The 22,685-nt window shown below is 30.3% G+C and overlaps 1 protein-coding gene and 1 long non-coding RNA gene across 3 annotated transcripts; one reads left to right on the forward strand and one right to left on the reverse strand.

The window, feature by feature from the left end:
- The first annotated feature begins 53 nt into the window (after positions 1–53).
- On the forward strand, positions 54–2,774 carry LOC114128234 (metalloendopeptidase OMA1, mitochondrial-like). 2 transcript variants are annotated; one of them, XM_050199952.1, is made up of 3 exons: positions 54–68; positions 913–1,351; positions 1,433–2,774. In XM_050199952.1, exons 2-3 carry the CDS (start codon positions 1,167–1,169, stop codon positions 2,445–2,447), a joined length of 1,200 nt encoding a protein of 399 aa, XP_050055909.1. In that variant the 5' UTR covers positions 54–68; positions 913–1,166; the 3' UTR covers positions 2,448–2,774. The 2 variants fall into 2 exon arrangements, with proteins under 2 accessions (XP_050055909.1, XP_027848513.1); XM_027992712.2 differs by lacking the exon at positions 54–68 and having other exon boundaries at positions 669–1,351.
- Positions 2,775–12,514: 9,740 nt separating this feature from the next.
- On the reverse strand, positions 12,515–18,913 carry LOC114128244 (uncharacterized). Its single transcript, XR_003592746.2, has 4 exons — positions 18,683–18,913; positions 18,225–18,606; positions 15,390–15,998; positions 12,515–14,735 (listed from the first exon to the last, which is right to left on the reverse strand). It is a non-coding gene; the product is annotated as an uncharacterized LOC114128244 (long non-coding RNA).
- Between the last annotated feature and the right edge of the window lie 3,772 nt (positions 18,914–22,685).

Consider the following 22,685-nt stretch of genomic DNA (forward strand, 5'->3'; position numbering starts at 1 on the left):
AAAAGTGTTGTGGTCTTGTGGAATGTGAACAAGACGAGTAGCCTTGAATTCATGACTAATAGATCATAGTTGACTATTATTTATTAATTATTATTATTATTATTAGACGAGCAGTAAGCGTATATGTCGTAAGAATTATTTAATAATTATATCCACTGCTCGGAATGGACGACTTTTTGAACCGGAACGCTATGTTATATTGTTATTAAATACACGAAAAAATTAATATATTTTTAGTATTCGAAAACGAGGAAATGAAAACATTTTAATATTATTAAACTTAAAAACTTTAAAAGTACGTAGAAATTTATCACACAACATTTTTCTCTCCAAATCGTCGAATTCCTAAAGAGATCGATGATTCGTTTTTATTGAGTCAATTATTTTTCAAAATTAATAAACACTACAGTCGCGACAATCAGTTATTTCATTTTCCTCACTCAACTAAAAAGTCTTCGTCAACCGACCCGATAAACGTTTTCATGTTTTCAGGTAGGCTGCGAGCGTTACCTCCATAATATTATTAGTATTATCTATAAACATTGACCTCCAAGAACGATCCGCCACCCACGACTTGCGAGCCACATTATCATTGATTATATTCTATCAATGTTATTGCTTACATAATAATATTATTAATTATTATGATGTACAATATTGTGTAATAATATTATATTATATTATAATCATTATTATACTCGTCAATTTTATTGTTTTTCTAAATTCGTAATATTGTTTTCATGTCATATGTAAACATCGTAATCATCTCCATACAGTAAAATACGTATTGTCAATACAGATATGAAATAACTTAAATTTTCTTTATTATCTTATAAGTTTGTGATTGTCAATGTAGTTGCAATAATTTTTTTGTTTTTTCAAAAATGATAACCAGTAATGTTTCTATTACAGAAAAATACAAAAATATTATATTGCGCCATAACGTGCACTTGACATTAACGATTGAAAAAATAGCGATATTATGAATGTTGTAGTTTTTGAGGTTCATCGACTACAGCCTTTCTAAAATATGTCTTCAACTCTAATCGCCGTCTTCGCTCCATACTGACGTTGGATTCAATAATATGAAAACTCTAATATACTGTTGTGGACCAGATCGTACATTTGCAGTTTGAGTATTTTGACAGAAAATTTTTGGATCAAAAATGTTTTGCGGTAACGGCTTTAGGAGGCTATGTATTCAAACGCGCAGCTTACATATGCTGTCGTATAGAAAACCTAATCGATTTTCGTGTACCAGTCACATACCTTTTCCTGTCTATAAGTACCGATATCCACTCGTTGGTAAAAATGGAAGCAATCGTTTGCAGTCAAGTGAAAGATATTTTAGGTATATACTTTTATTATAGAATATTTATATACTATAAATGTTTTTCTTATTCTAATTGCAAACATTTTTGTTTTAATTCAGTGTTTCACCTGTTAACCGTCTTCCATTACCTCCAATAGCGGCAATAGTGTTGCGTCCAGTTGCCAAGTTTTTTGCTATGATGTTAGGAATACGTATTCGACGCTGGTGGTCAAAGCTGAGTGCAAAGGAGAAGCAACAGTTCTGGAATAACGTACACAAACGTCGAAAGCAAATAACTGCTGCCATAGCTAGTGTAATTGGTTTGTTTCTCGTTTACTGTGCTGCTCACATGGAGTTTGACCCAATTACTGGTAAACGTCGATTAATTTTGTTTACACATCAACAAATGGTAGAGCTGGCGAATTCAATTTCCAATGAAATATTGAGTGAAAACAAACAAGCTGTGTTACCTACGTCACATCCGCTTTACAAACGAGCTTTATCCTTAGCAATGCTTGTAATTAATGCCAATAAGCCATATGACCGCTTACAAAATCGAAAATGGTCTCTGATAGTTGTCAATGATCCAAGAATTAACGCTATGGTTTTGCCAAACGGCATGATAATAGTCTTCTCTGGGTTACTATATACTGCTAATGATCAACAAGTAGGTGTTGTTTTATCACACGAAATTGCACATTGTTTCCTTGATCATCATGCGGTACGTTTGAGTCGAGAACATTTACTAGAAATACTTTGGCTTGTACCACTTACTATAATGTGGGCTGTGTTTCCAGTACCAGAAGCTATTTTGGGTTACTTATTTGGTCATTATTTTAAAAATATAGCTATGTTGTTGCCATATGAACGTGAACAGGAAGTCGAAGCTGACAAGTATGGTTTGATGCTAGCAGCTAATGCGTGTATTGACGTTCGCCAGGCTCCTATTTTCTGGAGAAGAATGGAAAAGCTTGATCCAAATAATAAAGAAACATGGTGGTTGTCCACACATCCGTCTCATAGTAAACGAGTCAAATATATTGAAGATCTTTTACCGTATGCGTTACAATTAAGACAACAAAATGGATGTCCGTCCCTAGATAGAAGTTACTGGTCAAGATTTTCATTGTTTTAACAATAATTAAGAATTGTAGTCTAAAAATTATGAATTACTTTGGTAATTATATTGGTGCTTTTAATTATATAGCTTAATATACATAATTTTGTCATGAATGTCATGAATAATAATCATGGTATTTTTATAAATTTTAAATCATTTGTGACATTTTATGTACATAATATAATTCTAAATACTTACCATTATACTCATATAATTATTGTTATTATTATCTTTTGTAAATCATGTGTGTTATTTGTATTAATTATTTAAATTGTAAATTGTGAAATTGTTGTATAGGGCTATAAATAAATATAAATAAAATATAAACTAATGTTACCATAATTGACTTTTGTTTTGTAATTAATAATTATATGGTTTTAAACAGGGATTTTGGTTTTAAAAAATAATCCTACACACACCGTGATTCTACTACAGTCTACAACACCTACTGAAGATGATGAGATGTGTACATTTTTATAATACATAAAATATTAAAGATTGTTAACAAATTGAATTTATAACATAAGTTATCTTTCTACAGTTTTTTTTTTATTATTTTATTAAGTTTAATGTTTTAATAGGTAATTCTAAACAAACCAATACAATTTGTTGTCTAATGTTTTTTTGATATGGGAAAGTAACAAAGTATTTAAATTACTATTGTAGTTAAATAGGAAAGTTTTAATTCATAATAATATGAATAAACAACACTTTAATATTATACATTCACCTTTATGTATAACAACAAATGTTTTATTATTAATTATCTCAATCAAAAAAATAGTAAATCTTATATTATAGAATCATATAAAGAATCACTAAACATTCATTGAATCAATGATCATTGATGAACTATTTGACCCTTAAATAAGTTAAGTGGCCCATGGTTGTTCTGGTTGTTCAGTTGAATCTTAATGGATTGAAATTAACTAATTTTTTATGCAATGCATCGTTATTAAGAAGATGTCACGTGTTTTAGAATAAAAAAAAAATTAACTTGTTTTACTCAAAAAGTTGTAATGAGTTAATCAATTTAACTATTCAATGCAATAATACCGGATAAGAATTAAATTGTCTATCGTTCATATTTCATATGTGTTATTTTGTTTTCATTAGGTATTATTTATTAAAAAACATCAAAAATTTTAGTTTGGTTTTCAGATAAAGAGAAATTCTAATACCGAAATAGGTATCGCGATTTTTTTTTAATCAGTAATTTAAATTATTTACAGTGTGATTTATGAATGATAGTAAATTTAACATACAATAATTTATTATTGTTTTTTTTAGAGCATATTAGTGAATTCATATTTACCTAATAGGTATTTAGGGCATATGACATACAATTATAGTAATAACTGTAGCCGTCACCGAATAAATAACCGTGTATGGTCACACATGGTGCTACGTGCTCTGCTGATATCCTATACCTATATTAAATATAAAACGTGATGTGGATACTTCAGTCGTATAGGAGTTAACGACCAAATACCTAACTACCTATAAGTAGAGATAAATAATATAATTATATGTGTGCAGCCGTGCAGGGAACCAATTAGACCTAGAAGTGAAGGGTAGAATTTACACATCGTGTCCTGGGAACAACTCGGTGGCGCCACACAAAAATATAAAAAATGAATTTAAGCAGCGAGGGGTTGTGAGTATATAATCAATGGCAGCGGCGGAATAGCTCTTCTTGGATATGCTAAGCGCACGAAAAGTGTAGAGGGGGCGAGGGTAGCTCGTCGTTCAGACCACAGTATCATCGCTCATTTATATTTTAAAATACGTAAATACGTAATACCTAGACGGGCTAGACGTATAATTAACGCATATGGTGTGGGAGCGCGATGACGCGCGTGAGACTGAACAACAGCGACCTGTCGATGCGGTGCGGGAGGACACCGAACATACAAAATTGAGGGCCCAGATAGACATTTTCCAGACGTGATTCTCCAGAGTTAGAGCGAGCACTTTCACGCCAATCTGCAGTATAATAAATCGTGTCCTAGGGACTTGGAATAATTTTCAATAAAATAAACACTTTGAAATTAGGTAGTTGTCAAATTTATTTCAACTTCTCATTCCAATTAAACAACGCAAACGGTTGCTCGCACGTGGGCTGCTACAATGGATATACATTTTGAGATAGCTTGAGAGGTATAAATTAAAAATTCAAGAGTCAAATCAAATCAAATTGATTAATTAATTGAAAATATTTCAGTCTACAAAAATACAATTCGCCTGACATTGATTGGCGTGAAGGTGCTCGCTTTAACTGCGCTTTAAATCACGTCTAAAAAAGACCTTTATCGAACTCGCCTATATAGGTCGTCCTTTCCCCACTCTTTTGGTTAACCGTGATAGAAAGCAGATTATTCAAAACTATAGGGTTCAGGCCACCCCCAAATTGACCTTCTTAATTTTGTTTTTTAAAACATTTATTATATTACACAGTCACGATTAAGCATAATTTTATTCATCGATTTAAAAGTAAATTTTATAATAATATAATATAATATAATAATAATAATATAATGTTAAAAAATTAAGACCACTAAATCGACTAAATCCTAGGCGGCTAGGCACCACCGTTGACCGATGCTGACCGTCGGGTTTCCGCGGTTCGTGTGTAGTGAATACGTACTATTCGTTCTAAAATAATATCTTCAAAACGCAGTTCTTACATAATTGTATGATATTCAAAAATTCACGAGTACAAACGATTTCGCACTGCTCACCGACTGCCTGGTCAACACCGCCATCATCGGTACGAGGAAATCAGTTCTGCTTCCATGTGGTCTCCAGCGACGCGTCGCGGTTTGTCAGCGTGTGCGCTCTTTTTATTTATTTAAATCATTTAAAGTCGGTGTGCAAGTCTTATTGACTGTCACTTACGTCGTGTGTACCTATATACGCATAGTAAGTGTTGTCATTGTCACCGTCGTGCCGCAATTCTATTTTCACTATTGTAACGAACTTACGAACTCTAATATATTGAACCAAGTCGAATGGATGATGGTTTAAATTAATTACAACAGTCGTGATAGAATTTATATATTATTTAAAATGCAAAATGATCGTTTAATTTAAAGTAACTTATTTTATATAATAATAAAATAGCAGCGAGAGGTGTGGCTGGTAGTACCGCGAGGCTGCGTCTGACTCGTTCCAGTCGTAGTGTGGAATAGCTCTGCCAAATCATAGTGCGTTATTCCTTCTTATATAGTGGTCTAGGATGACTCTGCAGCCAAAGGATTTTGCGCACGTCATCATGTGCGATATGAGTGCACACGTGACGAACGCCCTTCCACGGACTTCTCACAGATAACAGCTCCACTTTTATAAATAATATAATAGTTTAAGTTGCAGTTTCCTTTGGTACTAATTGACATATTTGTAAAAAATATGGTTTGAACACAATAATAACATGATTCTTGGCTCTTATGTTCGAATTTCCAAATATATACGTAGGCCTTAATGAAGTGTACATTACCGTATGTCACTATATGTATATTATATATTTACAACATACATTATACATATATATATACATATACATACTACATAGTAGTAAATACCTACTCACATCTGGCTTCATTATTTTCTATGAGTAGTAGGTAGTTCTATATGAGGTACCTATAACACATTTTAAAATATTATAACATTGGTATAACCTTCCGACGCTGTTATCGCCGTTTTTACGTACGACCCACAATCATCAGACACATTAATTTTTAATACTTTAATATTACAATCTAATATAATGTAATATTCAGATTATCTGATAGGTAGTATATGCAGGACGGTACAGACTTTCTCTTATACTATCAGCTACAGATTACCGCAGACACCGTTATTTTATAGTCAATCGATTACAACAATTGAACTATCACGTACTTATCATTATTTCGTTAACCTCATCTCTTTTTTTTTATATATTGTTTATTGGTGTGTTAACGCTGTATAAATAACTTTAAAGGAACTCGATGACGAATTAAATAAGTTTCTGCGTCTGTCTGAATTAATTTACTGTGTAGCACTGTATTTTATATAGCTACTTACATCTAACATGTAACAACACACATTTTAGACACCAAAAATGTATGGGAATATTGTGTGCAATATAATAAGAAAATGCTTAGTAATGCATTATACAAAATTAATTTTAATATTAAGCCATATTAATGTTATCATTGTCACATAGCCATCATAATCCCTAAAGCGCATATATTTATGAATAGCTATTGCCGGGGGGGGGGGAGGAAATGCTCGCGTCCGCAAATCTGGCTTATAAAAAATAATATACAAAGAGCAGTATAATATTACGATAAAATAATATTATAATATATGACTTGAAAATGCAGATTGACAAAAATTATAATATAATATTATGCTGTTGACGCCGCTTCAATTCGTGGAATTTAATACACGAAACCGGAACCTAAAAAATATACAAGGATTTTAGATTGCGCTAAATTTTAAATTAATCGAATGTATAAAAATTACGCCGTTGTGTTATTGTCTCAGTGGTTTAGCCGGTTTAGGAACGGCAGCATAGGGGGTTCCATAATACCATTAATTATAATATCAAAGCCGAAATACGTCAAAAACAGATAATTTCTAGCGCCAATATAGTAGAGACGCATATAGTAAGCCGGCGGCGCAACTTAGGTACAAACATACATTTACATACACGCGAGTAAAATATTATCAATTAAAACACTAGGAATTATAATTAACATGCCAAAAACCGAAGAGCGTTGTGCAATAACACATTTTCGCCTCCTTTTTGATTTACCACCTACATATTATAACCTCTCTAACGCGTATTTGCTAGTCGATATTCCGTATGAATACAGAACCCGGATATTATGCTGTTTGATCATCCGAATCGTCGCGGACTTAGTCGAGTCGTCGGGTGGCGCATTAACATTGCCCTTAGGTTTTTTACGTGTATCATTGTAATTCCTAGTATTTTGACTATAGAATAAGGTTTTACTAAGCGGATTGTAATGTCGTTTACACCGATTTTGCATAAATAAATTCGCACGTTATTGCTGTACGGTGACAACGCTTGTTGCGTACCGAAGATGTAAATGCATAATATGTATAATATAATATATGTCGTATAGCGACGGCGCCAGTTTACTACACTACGTGCCTTCACGTCAATACGTTTTTTGTATTTGTATTTTATGGCTTAGAAATAAATGTTATTCGCACTTGAGCATTTTTTTATTTCATCTGTCATTGAAGATCGACGAGAGGCGTCTGTATGACATATTAAAATATTTTAATTCAGTCGGCCAATAATACTCTCGTATAGTTTCGTATGTGAATGTTGTTTCGTATTCGCGAATAGATATTCCAATTGTTTAACAAATACAATATCTGGTATGTATGGAAAATTGGCATTTTGTATAATCAAGACGTATACATAAATAATATACTGTAAAAATAAGTTAAATACCTAATAATTAGCAAGTTTATAATTAATATTGTAGCGGGTATAAGCAGTCGTCGACTGATGTTGAAGTAAGTTGAAATGAAATAAATAAACGATGAAAATATTTTCCAAGTGTATTTTTATTGTAAAATGTTTCTAAGTGTTTTTAAACTGAAAAATAAAAAGTCAAATAGTGAATGAAAATAATAATATTAGAAATTATGATTCATACAAAAAATCCAATTAGATTTTAATACATATTTATGTGTTTGAAAATATTAGGTAAATATAATATGTAGTTATTATAATTACTTGGTCTTATTTTTAATTATCTGAACACTTAGTTATTTTTTCGATTTAAAAAACACTTTAAAATATTTTTAATTTTTAAAACACTGAAATATTTTGTCAACTTTATCTACTACCTCATCCTACTTCAACATCAACATAATATGGTTCTTCACACGTGGCCTACCACATAATTATAGTTTCATCATATAGTACAGATAATTGTGTAATGATATAAATATATATATCTTTAAAATTATATTTAATTGTTCATATATATATTAGTCAACAATTAAACTTAAAATAAGAAATCAAATCCTATACATTATAATAATTGTAATGATTTACATATTATATTATAATATATTATCTTTTAAAATTATATTTAATTGTATATAATTGTTAGACGGCATTTGAACTTAAAATAAAAAATAAAAATTCAAATTATATATACATTATAATAATTGTAATGACTTACATATATTATAACATAGCTTTAAAATTATATTTAATTGTACATAATTATTATTAGACGACATTTTAACTTAAAATCAAAAATAAAAATTCAAATCATATACATTATAATAATTATTGTAATGATTTACATATATTATAACATATCTTTAAAACTATATTTAATTGTACATAATTATTAGACATTAAAACTTAAAATAAGAAATCAAATCATAAACATTATAATAATTGTAATGATTTACAAATTATATTATGATATTTTATCTTTAAAATTATATTTAATTGTATATAATTATTAGACGACATTTAAACTTAAAATAAGAAATCAAATTATACACATTATAATAGATTATTATAATTTACATTTAAATTTATTTATTTAATAAAATAATAACTATAGATAACTTTTATAATTATGACAATAAATAATATAATAATACTTAATAGAATAATTAAAACACTTAATATCATTTGATCACATCCAATAATGATAATGTCACACATACTGCCGTGCTTTAAGCGAAAACAGGATAACAGGATTTTCAACTCAATTTTTCGTAAAAATGATATTTTTATTTCTAAAGGTAAAATTAGTGGTTTTACACTGATTTTTAATGTAAAAATAGCGTATTTTTTATTAAAACCCATCTTATGATAAAATATTTTAAATAAGAAAATATGAGGTAAATCCAATAAATTTGAGATTTTGTAAGCGAAAACACGGTAAATCCAAATACCTACTAAGCAAAAACTCGGTATATCACATGAAAAATAATGGAGTTACCGTGATTTAGCTTACGCTGAAAAAAAGGGGTACTGACTTATCATAAACTTTAATCACATTATATAAATTAAAAATAACGATTATTTGATGTATTATTTTGTAATTTACTAAACTGATATTATTAAGAATATTAATATGTCTCGTGGTCATCACTGTATAGGTACTTCCTTATAATTTATAATTTTATGATAAGTCCATTTTCTCCTTAAAAAAACCCAAAAAGTTAAAATAAAAAGTACTTAACCAATGCTAGATGTACAATCAGATAAATCAGCACAAATTTTTGATCAATTTTTGTATAAATTCTATTTTTAGGCTTGATTTACTGTTAAAAACGTTTTTTGCTGTTTCTCAACAATCGTGTTAATTGGAATTATCCTATTTCCGGTTAGCGCGGCAACATAAAACATCTATAGACTATACCCCACGCAAAATACAAAAACGCCCTCAGTCGCTCACACTTACTGCGACCGTTACCGCATAATTATTTAAACGACGTAGCACGTTCCTGGTTGAGCTTGAGTTGGTTGTGAGAAAGGTAGATAATGCGAATTAAAACCTTTGATGTTTTAATTAGAAACTGAACCATCAATTTATTACGTAAATCAATAAAATATAAATTTAAATAGCTTACGGCTATCCTATAGTTAATACTTACTAAACTGGGAGTGACTATTATGTATACTCGCGGCGATATGTCTGTGTTAAAATACACGAAGATCAATAGTTTTACAATTTGGGATAATAATATAGTCAGTCTAAAACTGTGATTACCTCCAATACCTCCTGATCAGTACTAGGTCTTCTACTCATATTTATATGAGTCTTTTCAATGAAGTAATATTATCAAGTAGTATTAACAAATAATCACTCGTGATTTAAGGTAGCGTGATCTCATTAGTAGTCTACCTGTTTATGGAAATCCTACATGTTGTCCACGCCGAGCGCAGTAAAAACTTCTATATGGCGAAAATAACATGTTTTTCTAGCCTTTGCACTTTTATTTAAAACGCGAGAGTAAAAAGTAGATTGTATTTAACTTGTTTTTACATTAAATATTAATATAACACAATATAGGCTATATTGGGTTCACTATATGTAAATACTATAGTATCAATTAATATGTAATTTTTACTTTTTGTATTTAACTGTAGAGATTGGATATTTTCTATTATCATGTGTACTTCATGTAAAAATCCTTGTATTTAACAAATTTATGTATTGTATTGTTGACTGTTGCTTAATTTAGAAAATAGCATATAAAAAATATATATTATACCTAGTTGCATTTGTAGTGATCGCTGAGCAGGACACTGAGACTACGTACCAATTATTATTTAAACGACGTAGCACGTTCCTTGGTTGAGCTTGAGTTGTTATGAGAAAAGTAGATGTTGTAAATTAAAACACTTGTTGTTTTAATTGAAATAAAATAAATGTTTTATTAAGTTTGAACAAATAAAATATTAAATAATGACAGAAAACAAAGTTAAAATAGCTTACTGCTATGTAAAATTACAAGTACTGGGGATTGGCCGTAAACTCGCGGCGATGTGGCTGTGACAAAGTCCACGACGAGCAATAGTCTTACACTGGAGTTAACTACCTTCTGAATAATACTAAGTCCTCTACTCGTATTTATATGAGTTTTCAATGACGTACAGGGGACTAGTATTATTAATCGTTTTAATTAGATCTGTTTTAGAGTGGTATTATATTATCATGGTATTTTACATAATTATGGAATCTAACATATTGTTTCCACTGAGTGTGGCCAAAACTTACTATTTGTGGAAAACACGTATCTCTGGTGATCTTTGGCCTATGTAAGTATAACCAGGTGTTTCCGCTGAGTTAATGTTAATCAATCGACGGAAAGAACATATTTTTCTGATCTCTGGCCTATTGCTTACAATGCAGGTGTATTACTTAAATTAATACACATTTTCTACATGATTTAATAATATAACATAATATAATATAATATAATATAATATAATGCAGGTGCATTGGGCTTACTACACATTATATGATAAATTATAAAACTTCAAAACTAATCAGAAATTATAATTTATTTTAACATAAATACATATTTTATGAGCTAGATACAAAACTTTTTAAACTATAACTATTTAAGAACATATTATATAGGATCCAACGTCTGTCAATGCAACGGAAAAATATCAAATATTTTTTTTCATTTTAGGGTTTTTTCTTATAGTATCAAATCTAAGTGTTGTTGAAAAATTGCAAGAATCGCATATGAAAGGAAGAAAAGAATTGACCATTGTTGTTCAACATGAGTGCAGCATATATTTTTGAATCGTATCTTGATTCAGTGATGTCTATTTTACCATAAATAAATATTATAATTGGAAGTGCTGAAGTGAGTATAGAATAAAATGTAATGTAATAAAATAATTAGGAAGTTAAAGCACTAATTGCTTATGCAATATATTATGCTTTTATTTCAAAAAAACCCATGAGTTCTCTCTTAAATATTGTTTTCTATCATTTCTTAATAGGTATTTTTACTCCGAAACCACTTTTTTATGCCGTTTTGTTCGTTTTCCGCAGACAAGTTTTACGGCTGAAAATGACCAGTGTGGCGTCTTCTTAATCCAGATTATTCTTCTACTATACCTACTTAATAAATACGACTTCAAGTTTAATGTATTATTTCATATTATGTACAATGTTGTATATTTTATCTGAACATTAGAGGTGTCTCATGATGAAATAATTATTGTCACATTTTAAAATAAAAAATAAAAAATAAAAATGTAAAATTCCCAAATTTCCAACAAATTAACTTTATAACGAACTGAGAGAACAAGGCAGCGCATAATAAATAAGCCAAGTCGGTGTAATAAAAATATCGTATTTTTTTACTTTACTACTATTGCTATTTATACTGCAATTTTTAGATTTGAGTAAGAAAACGTACCATCAATTTATGTCGTTACTGCAGATCGATCTCACGACACTTGTGAAGTTGTATCGTGAGTTTTTATGCTACAACGCAGTACAGATTTAATCTGCAAGTCTTGAGTGACTTAAGTCTTACCGCAACGTAATACTATGTACAGCAATATTATAATACACTCGGAATTTTTGTATATACTCGCTGAGTTCATACCACTTATGTGATACATAACTGCAATATAATGTGCTATGTTTCACTTCCTATAATCGTTCGCGACCATTATACTCTACCTTTTATCGTCGCCGATCATTATACTAATATACTATACTTTTTGATAATTCGTACTTATTGGTCAGCTGCTGCCTGGTATATTCCGATATACCTGATCAACCCTTAAATTTGTCGTCTAGACTTACGTATTACCGTATTACGTATTAGGACGAGGTATACATATATTATAGATTATATAGTCCGACGGTGACGTAATTGAAGGGTAAATGAAGTATATCGTGAAGAATTTCATTTGAGCTTATAACTGTATCTATAGTAATAAGGTTGTCGAGTTATCATTAAGTTAAATTAAAAATTTGTATTACTTTAAAAAAAAAAATTGATTATCATGAGGCCTTTGTGTCAAAAGCTACATTTAAAAATTATTATCTGTAATAACACAAAAAGAAAAGAAAAGAAATAAAACAAAAATATAAATTATTAATTAATAAAGTAATTTAAATTTTAAATTAATAAGAAAGTTTAAGTACGTTTATTAAATTTAATGTGAGGCAAACACAAGGGACATAAGCCTTGAATGAATGCATGAATCTGTGGAACTCTTCCCTACACTTATATGTGCTGGAGAATATAGTCTTAGATATGAGTATTAAATTATTTTAATTTTTGCTATTACCTTCCTTTTGATCGTCAGAGGGCTCTCGAGGTCATGATTCGAGAATATGACCAAGTACGCCGTGGTAATAAAATATTGATAAATTAATTATAAAAATTAATATAGATAATATGATCCTCTTACACCTTACCTTATTCACAGTTGTGTTAAATTTGTGCAGTTGTTTTAATAAGGTTAAAAAGTTTTAAACACTCGAATCCAAATATTAGGTAGTATAATTTTATTGAAGTTTAACATTATTGTATAATATAATGAAATAATATTGTGATTTTTGCTTAATTTCTACTTTTACATAAATAGTGAATACATGATATTATAACTTATTAGCTATATAGTTAGTGATATTTGTCTTATAATAAAATAATTGTAAGTAGCCTACCCAATTCTTTTTATATCTATATATTATGTATTTACTTTCTATATACCTATGGTTGATTTCGTATCTATATGGATTTGCCTAATTTGAGTGTTTTTTGTTTTGTATTTTATTAGTTTATATTTATAGTTTATTTTAGTATTATTTATAATATATTTATGGATAAATAGTTGTAATTTATGTAGTAGTCCAAATCCTGTTCTCCACAACTACCACCTCCACTTTGAAGATCGCCCAACCTTAAATTGAACTCAATACAATATATCGTGATAGAAATTTTGCTTAGAGGCACATCCACCTATCGGCGGCGACAAAGTACCCAACGCCATTATTTTAAATCGTTCGTCCAGTGATCCTTATGGAAGACAAGGTTCTTGAATTTTTCTTAAAACAACTTACAGATGTGGAATCTGGGTTTTTGGTCTTTCCTGTGATTTTTCATGTGAAAAACGTCTCAGGTGCATCGTGATAGAAATCGCCTGTATAATGGGGAAGGTGACTGCAAACAACAATAACAGACTTGTAACAGACGCCATTGTATTGTTGGTTTGACTCGAAGATGAAGTAATGTGAATCATAACTAAAGTAATTAGAATAAGTCCAAAATACAATTAAAAACTACAGCATTCGCAACGAGCGGGCGCGGTGCGTAAGTGAAAAGTGTGTACGTCGAAGAAAATTACTGTTTGAAAATCAGGAAGTACAAAACGTTAAAAATCAAAGTGAAAAACAAATTGCGATTAATTTAAGTTAAGAATAATTAAGTTAGTATAAGTTATATAATAGATGTTTATACAATTAGAATAATAATAAATACACCTAACCTAATCTAAGTTAATACAAGTTAAGTCATAACTTTTTGTGCATCAATACATCATACCTATATATTTAAAAAAATTATAATTTAATTCAATAATAATTAGGTTAGTATAGGTTATATAATAGATGTTTATACAATTAGAGTAAAAATAAAAACACTTAACCTAAGTTAAGCTAATATATCTATCTATGCATAGAGGATGACAATATTAAAGGCTGGTATATGTAACACGCTGTATGGTCGAACTGCCAGATTGCCCGACTAGCTCAGTCGGTAGAACTGAAAAATAATTTTTACAATCAAGTCATTAATATAATAAAAGCAAAAAAATATAATAAATAATTAAGTCATAAATATAATATTAAGTGTCACATATTTATTTCCACTGGTACGCGTTCGCAATAATAATGTTAAAATGTCAATTTTTGTAGATTTGTAATCAGAGTACCTATATTTTTTTCATATATTTTTGTTTTTAAAATATATTAATAAGTGCGAAAATAAGTCTCAGCCCGGTAGAGCACAAGGCTCTTAATCTCGGGGTCGAGGGTTCGATTCCTATGTTGGGCGCCACTTTATAATAATACTAAAAGAAATAAAACAAAAATATTAATAAATAATTAATGGTAAATTAGTAAGAATGTTAGAGTACGTTTAATAAATTTAATGTGAGGCCAACACGAGGCACACAAGCCTTGAATTAATGCCGGAATCTGTGGGATACTTTCCTACACTTATTAGTGCTGGAGATTATAGTAATCTATCAGATATGATTATACAATTATTTATATTTGCGCTATTACCTTCCTCCTGATCGTCAAAGGGCTCTCAAAGTCGTGATTTGAGAATACGAACGAGTACACCGTGGTATTACAATATTAATAAGTAAATTATAAAAATTAATATAGATAATGTAATGCTCATGCACCTTACCTTATTCGCAGACCGCGGTAGGATTTGATTTATGCAGTTGTCTTAACACTCAAATCCAAATCGCTTTGATTTTAAACTTTTGTACTCCATGATTTTCGAACAGTAATTTTCTTTGCCGTACACACTTTTCACTTACGCGCCGCGCCCGCTCGTTGCGAATGCTGTGATTTTCAATTGTATTTCGGACTTTTTCTAATTACTGTATTTATGGTTCACATTACTTCATCCCCGCGTCAAACCAACAACACGATGGCGTCTGTTACAAGTGTGATAATGTTGCTTGCTGTCACCTTCCTCATTATACATTCCCATCACGATGCACTAGAGACGTTTTCACATGAAAATCCACAAAAACGGCCAACAGCCCATATCCCGGACTACAAGCTGTCTTAAGACAAATCCAAAAATCTTGTCCGCCGTTTGAATAACCGAAAGAACGATTTAAATTAATGGCGTTGGGCACTTTGTCGTCACATGGATGTGCCTCTAAGCGAAAATTCCATCCCGATATTGTACCAGGATTCAACTTAAGGTTAGGAGATCTTCAAAGTGGTGGAGGTAGTTGCGACGAACAGGATTTGGACCATTATATGTTGAATGTTTATCAAGCTAAAAAATAATTTTTACAATCATGTCATTAATATAATAAAAGTATAAAAATATAATAAATAATTTAGTCATTAAAATAATTTTAAGTACCGGACATATTTATTATTTATTAGTACGCATTTGCAATAAAAATGTTAAAATGTCAATTTTTGTAGACTTGTAATCAGAATATATTTTTTTCACATAATTTTATTTTTTTAATATTTATTATTTATACGAGTATTTTCTTTTTTTTTTTAGTGAATTAATTTTTAAATCACTATCGGCTTGAGTTTCCATTAGTACTTAAATAATTTGGTGAATGTGATGGTGGAAGGTATATAAGATTGATTATTGAAATGCATATGAATTTTTCAACTCCATTCGTTGTTTTTACTTTTTAGGTTAATGTCTGATTCACTAGCCCATAAGTCTGGCCCAAAATTAGCATCAAAATCAATAAAAAATTTTAATATATAATCTGAAAAAATCTATACATAAGTAGCAAGCTGCTATTGAAATTAAATCAGTTAATGCGTCCGGAACATCATTTGGATTTAAATAAGATAAACCGAAAAAAATGTCAGCTATCTTAGGTTAAAAATAAAGGTTTTAATTTAAAAGTATACGGACACCCTATACACCCAGAATTGGGAGATTGTAAATTCCACCCAGAAAATAAATATTTTTAAACTTAGCATTCCGTGACGATACGACCTATACGACATGTCAACATGTATACTGTTCCCGATATGGGGTTTATATGCTATAATATGATATTTGAAACTTTGAAAGTTCCAAATTTTCGTACACGGAACAATCATATCAGAGACGATAATCGTATATCATGTCATATCATATCAGCTTTGACAACAGTTGACACGGTACGCAACGGTCGCCAGTCCAAAGTACAGGCACCGCAGCGACGGTCGGCACCTTATCAACCACCACCACGGCCTACGACGATACGACTTAGTTGACTCTACCACCAACGCCCCCAAAGGCTAGGCGAGAGGTTAGGTTAGGTTAACAAGTCGCACTGGACGATACCAGCCGCCCGCGATCGCGGCTCTGCAACACGCAACGTCAACAGGACAACACGGTGCTATAATCGCCCGTGTTTTAAGGACATAAGAACGACGACCGACAATCATACCACGTTGGATACGCCAGCCCTCGTCCAACCATGGAGATCGATCGATCATCATCTCCGTCACCAGTACATCATCGGCAACGGTTACATCTCAACCGACACCGGCCATACACCTGCGAAGACGATCTACAATCAATCTCCGCCAGGTCCGCGCCACAGTATTGTGGACATAATAATTGGAAATATCAGATAGAAGAATATTTTAAATTGTTTAAATATAATTAGAAAAAATATAAATAATGAAATATCTAAAGATGATTATGTAGAATTGTAGAAAATGTGGCTTAATATTTTGGGGATTTTGAAGAAAAAAATAATAATAATGAAGTAATTTGATATACATTATACATGTTTTATATACCTAGTTATATATAATAATATATTATGCTAATTATTGATTATGATTATATTTCGACTCGTCTTTATTATTATAATTATTAATATATATTTTTTTTATATGATATACACGATATGTTGTAATTATTGACTTAATATGTGAAATATATATATTTTTAAATACTTATAAATTATAATGATTAATCTATGTTATGTTAAAATAATAATATAATTAATAAGACACATTCAAAAATTTGTATATATAAACAGTAAGTAATAAATGTGTTCTATATAAACCTATTATATATGGTTTTGATTAAAAATATAAAAAAAAAAATTGGGCAGAATTTACATATACCTTTTTTACCGGTATTTTTTTTTTTTTTTTTTGGTGGAATTTACATGCGCTCGTCGCGGTTAATAAGGTGCCGACCGGTCGCTGCGGTGCCTGTACTTAATATAAAATAATAATATGATCAATACACAGCCATTTTATGACATACGCCTTAAATATATGCCGGAATCTGTAGGACTCTTAGTCTTTCCTACACTTATAAGTGCTGGAGAATATAATCACCGCTATCAGATACGAGATTAAATTATTTAAATTTGCGCTATTACTTTTCTACTGATCGTTGAAGGGTGCTCAAAATCGTGATTTACGAATATGACCAATTACACCGTGGACCGTGGTAATAAATTATTGATAAGTAAATTATAAAAATTAATATAGATAATATAATGCTCATGCGTCTTACCTTATTCGCAGTTGTATTTGATTTATGCAGTTGTCTTGACACTCGAATCAAAATAAATAGAATACTGATATATTTTCGTTAAAATGTAAAGACCCAATGTCGCTCGCAGGATGTGGTGCGGACGTGTGGTAAACCAACCACACGTCCACACCGTCTGTTGTTCTCGTACTGAAGAGAGGAGCCGACGTGCAGGTCGAGGCAGCCAGAGTGGCAGGTGCATAGAGTAAGAATATAGGGAGGTGGCTTCAACAAAGACCTCTGCATTCCAATGATATAGCGTTAATCTTAGCGAGACTCTCATTGAACCATCCCTTGTGACTGGCGGCATATGAATTAGTCATGCATTTTTCGCCACATTATCACAAACACGTATTCCTTTCATCTGTATAAGCCATTCAAATATACTTTTTTTTTTTAAATTTTTTTTAAATAAAATATACTTTATTATTTCTACTTACAAATTATCAATTATTGACCAAAGGTATGCAAATAATAGTTCGTTAAAAACGCCTAAAGTTACATATTAATGTATTATTATTTATAACAATAAAAACAGTGAGGAATATTGTATACAACTATTTAATACAAGTAGAGAAAATGAATTAGCCTGTAACTACATACATTGTAGTATACTAAAAACTTCAGAATTAGACGAGTTGACGGACAGTGGATCGTAAATGGTTGACTACTCTGAGAACTCGCCATAAAAAATTTTCAGTTAAATGGTACGCGCTTAAAATCATATTCAATAATACGCGTAGGTACACCATATTATTCACTTTAATACGTAATTTATATTAAGTTTATACATAATTAATGTACAATGAGTGTATAAAATGTATACACAAAAACACAATTCAACTTAAATTAAACGCTCTATGATGCGTCTTTTGTCAAACACTGGTCAAAAAGTGGCTGAAACACCCGATTTCTTGTATTTAATATAAGATAAACCATCTTAATGTATTATTAAGTTGTATAGTTATGAATTGTTTACGTATAAGTACTTGAAAAATAAAACATATTTTAACATACGCCATTGGCAATTGTATTTAGTGAAATATTTTCTTTTACAGACGAATAAATAGAAAATTAAAATTAAAAAACAGTAATTTTGCATTTATATGTGTCCTAAACCAAACAACGGTTGTTGAACATAAATAATGGGACAAATTACTGAATAAATACGTTCACTGGATAAAATATAGCTGTCACCATCCAGCGCGACGGTAGTGGCGCGAAGCTAAGTAAAAAAAAAAGCGTAGTAGCCACGAACAGGAATAATAACAGGAGCAAGAGTTTTACCATTGAAAACCCGTCTTAATTTATATGAATCCATTGTCCAGCCGTCCTGCAGGGCAAACGGACGTAGGTATAAGGTATCAATCGATCAAAAATATTGTGCAAATATAGGAACAGAGAAACTCGCAAACGGATTCCTTAGATGGTTTATAAGTTATAACTAAAAATGTTCAAGTACTTTTAAGACCGATTTTGCGTACGCAATGAAATATATATGTCCCCCGATCTGCCACTTATCCATCCCCACTACTCTCATCATAAAGACACGGTCTCTCAGATGCTGGTGAATATAATAATTATATAACAAATAATAATATATAAAATATTATATGATATAATATAATAATAATAATAATGTATAATATTATAATGCCACTGATGCTAGCTAAATTATTATTACTAATATATAGGTACACTCTAATATAGTATTATAGTACTATACTAATGTTAAATACTTAGTCAACATATTGTTTATACATTATTAATTATGAAAAATATTATAGTGGTTACTTATTTGTATTTATTGAAGTATACTTCTACGTCTGCCAAATAGTTAAACAATATGTTGACTAAATATTTAACATTATAACATTCATGGGCGCCCGCAGAGGGGGAGGGGCCATACCCCCCCTTTGGTTGCCAATGATTGTATACCTATTACAGTATTTTACCTAACCTAACCTAGCATTTTGTATATATAATATATATATATGTATAATATACACCTTGCCCCCCCGGTGAAAATTTCTGCGGGCGCCCTTGATAACATTATACTAAATTTATTTTTTTTTTACGGAGTTATAACGAAGTTAATCTTTATTAAGAAAGTTATTTATTTATTTATTATTATTATTTTTTTTTTTTGACTATTTAAAATGTTTGCAACGTCGTAATTCACAAGAAGCCACAACATTGAGCAGTTTAGACGGGAATTACCTACTTAGCATCCAATTTGAAATTAACATAAAATTAAATATTAAATAAATATATAATTAAATTATATATATTATAATTAAATATATTTAATAGTCTCAATAGTAGTCGCAACTCACATTATACCTATAGTTTATATCTATGTTTGATAACGATAAAATAATACTAAATTTAATTTATATACCTTGGTATCTGTTTCCAAGTTGGCTTAAATATATTAATAAAGATTTTGTATCCTTACGATTTAAACATTGATTGAAAGCTTGAATATTAAATTCTATTTTTTTTTAATTTCTACATATAATAACTGGTGTAATAATACGTGAAAATAATAAATTACAAAATGTTGGCAACGTGAATGTGGTAACATCGCATAAAATATATTATGCTCAATCGTGCTTTACTACTATTAGAATAATTGGGTGCCTGGTTTTGGCAACGCCTATGGTAATAGATAATATAATACTACATTTATATTAAAACGGTTTAGCGCCGTTTAAATTCGCAACAACATATTGGTGATAAATAATAGTAGAATATTGTTATGTACCTATGTATAACATGGATTACATGCTTCGCCGGTTTTCTATTTAATTTACAAAAGTTAGAACGAACACTTTCACGCCAGTCTGTCACTTGTATCTTTTTAAACATAAAATAATTTTCAATTAATTATACATTTAGACATTTTTTCGATAAAAAGAAAATCACTTAGTAATATTTTAAGAATTAAATTATTTTATACCTCAAACTATATCATATCCATATTATACAAGATTACTTATACGTGATCATATGCATACTATAAATGTATTTAAACCTACATTGGAGAACCGAGTACCCATATGGCATATGGCCACATGAAACTACATAGAATATCAAAGAAATTATTTTAAAGGCAGAATGCCACTAACAACTATTGGTCATGCAGTATTTAACAATTGTATTAGTATTGTCGGTGGCACATAATAGGAAATCTTATACGCAGTATCTAAAGGGATTGGACATAGGGGGTAGTTATACAAAGGGCAGTTAAACATAACACAACAATCGAACACGGCACTATTCATTTCCACCAAACTGGATGTATTGTGAATACCACATCGTTCGCTTGTGAAAGTGCATACATACAACTGTTACAACAATAAAAAGGACCAGATTTACCTACCCTAAATTCATGTGGAGAGATTACATTAAATAAAACCCATTTAAAGATTCAATAGAAATACCGAAGTATAAATAAGCTTTTGTTGAAATTGTATTGACAGAAAAAAAATAAAAGTATGGTTTTATTGACAAGATTAATGTTTTTCTTTGTATTATTATTGAAAGGAATGAGCATTTTTAAGACTTCAAAGACTTCAAGAGACCGTCTTCCGCAGCTATAATGACAGCGGCTAAATAATGGGGCTGCACTATGGTATACTTGTACTTCCTGTCTTCCTAGAGTTATGTAGCAGGTGCAAAATATACGTTTATTATAAAATACTTAATAAATTATATCGCAAAACGGTTAGAAAAAATCTGAGAGTAAATTATATTATACATTATTTGTTGTATAATACATGTCATAAATGGTTTGAAGATCAAAATTAAGTCTTAAGTACCTATATCAAGGTATACTCCTGCATGTTGTCCTGTCGGACTTTGAGACAAAATCGTATACCTAAAACCTTTTAGATATCATTATTTACTGTAATAATAATAATTGGTAGTAAAAATCATTTATCGAGTTCTAATTTTTAACAGTAACAACATTTTGTATAATATTAAATGTTTTATAAAATAACACAAATACGGCGCGAGCTGAGGAGAGAAATTTGATTTGAGCGCAACTTCGGACTTAATTGTCGTAATCGTATTGCGGTGTGCCAACGGCTGGTACATTTCTATAATTTTTTTGTTAGTTATAAAAAGTATAACCAAATTGATAGCAGCGTGTGAGACATGATTACTGTAGCGTGCTACGTATAAGTGACCGTAGAGATGTAGTATGAAGAGATGTTGAAATAATTTAAATACCGATGAAATATTTCTAAGTGTTTTTTATTGCAAAATTAAGTCCAAATAATTAAATAAACTAAACTATGAAAAATATTCTAAGTCCAGGAGATATAAATATGAAACTGGGTGACGTGAAGGTGCTCACTCTAACTCTGATAAATCACGTCTAAAATGTGCCTACTCGGGACCCCCTTCCCATCTTCCAGAGACTCCCGCGGTATC

The sequence above is a fragment of the Aphis gossypii genome, chromosome 2 (assembly GCF_020184175.1).
Source record: "Aphis gossypii isolate Hap1 chromosome 2, ASM2018417v2, whole genome shotgun sequence".
Taxonomy (NCBI): Eukaryota; Metazoa; Arthropoda; class Insecta; order Hemiptera; family Aphididae; genus Aphis; species Aphis gossypii.

Excerpts from the sequence above, each read along its gene's own strand:
- LOC114128234 (XM_050199952.1), top strand. The coding sequence starts at position 1,167 with ATGTTTTGCGGTAACGGCTTTAGGAGGCTATGTATTCAAACGCGCAGC. Across the intron at positions 1,352-1,432 it reads TCAAGTGAAAGATATTTTAG|TGTTTCACCTGTTAACCGTC; the intron begins GTATATACTTTT and ends GTTTTAATTCAG.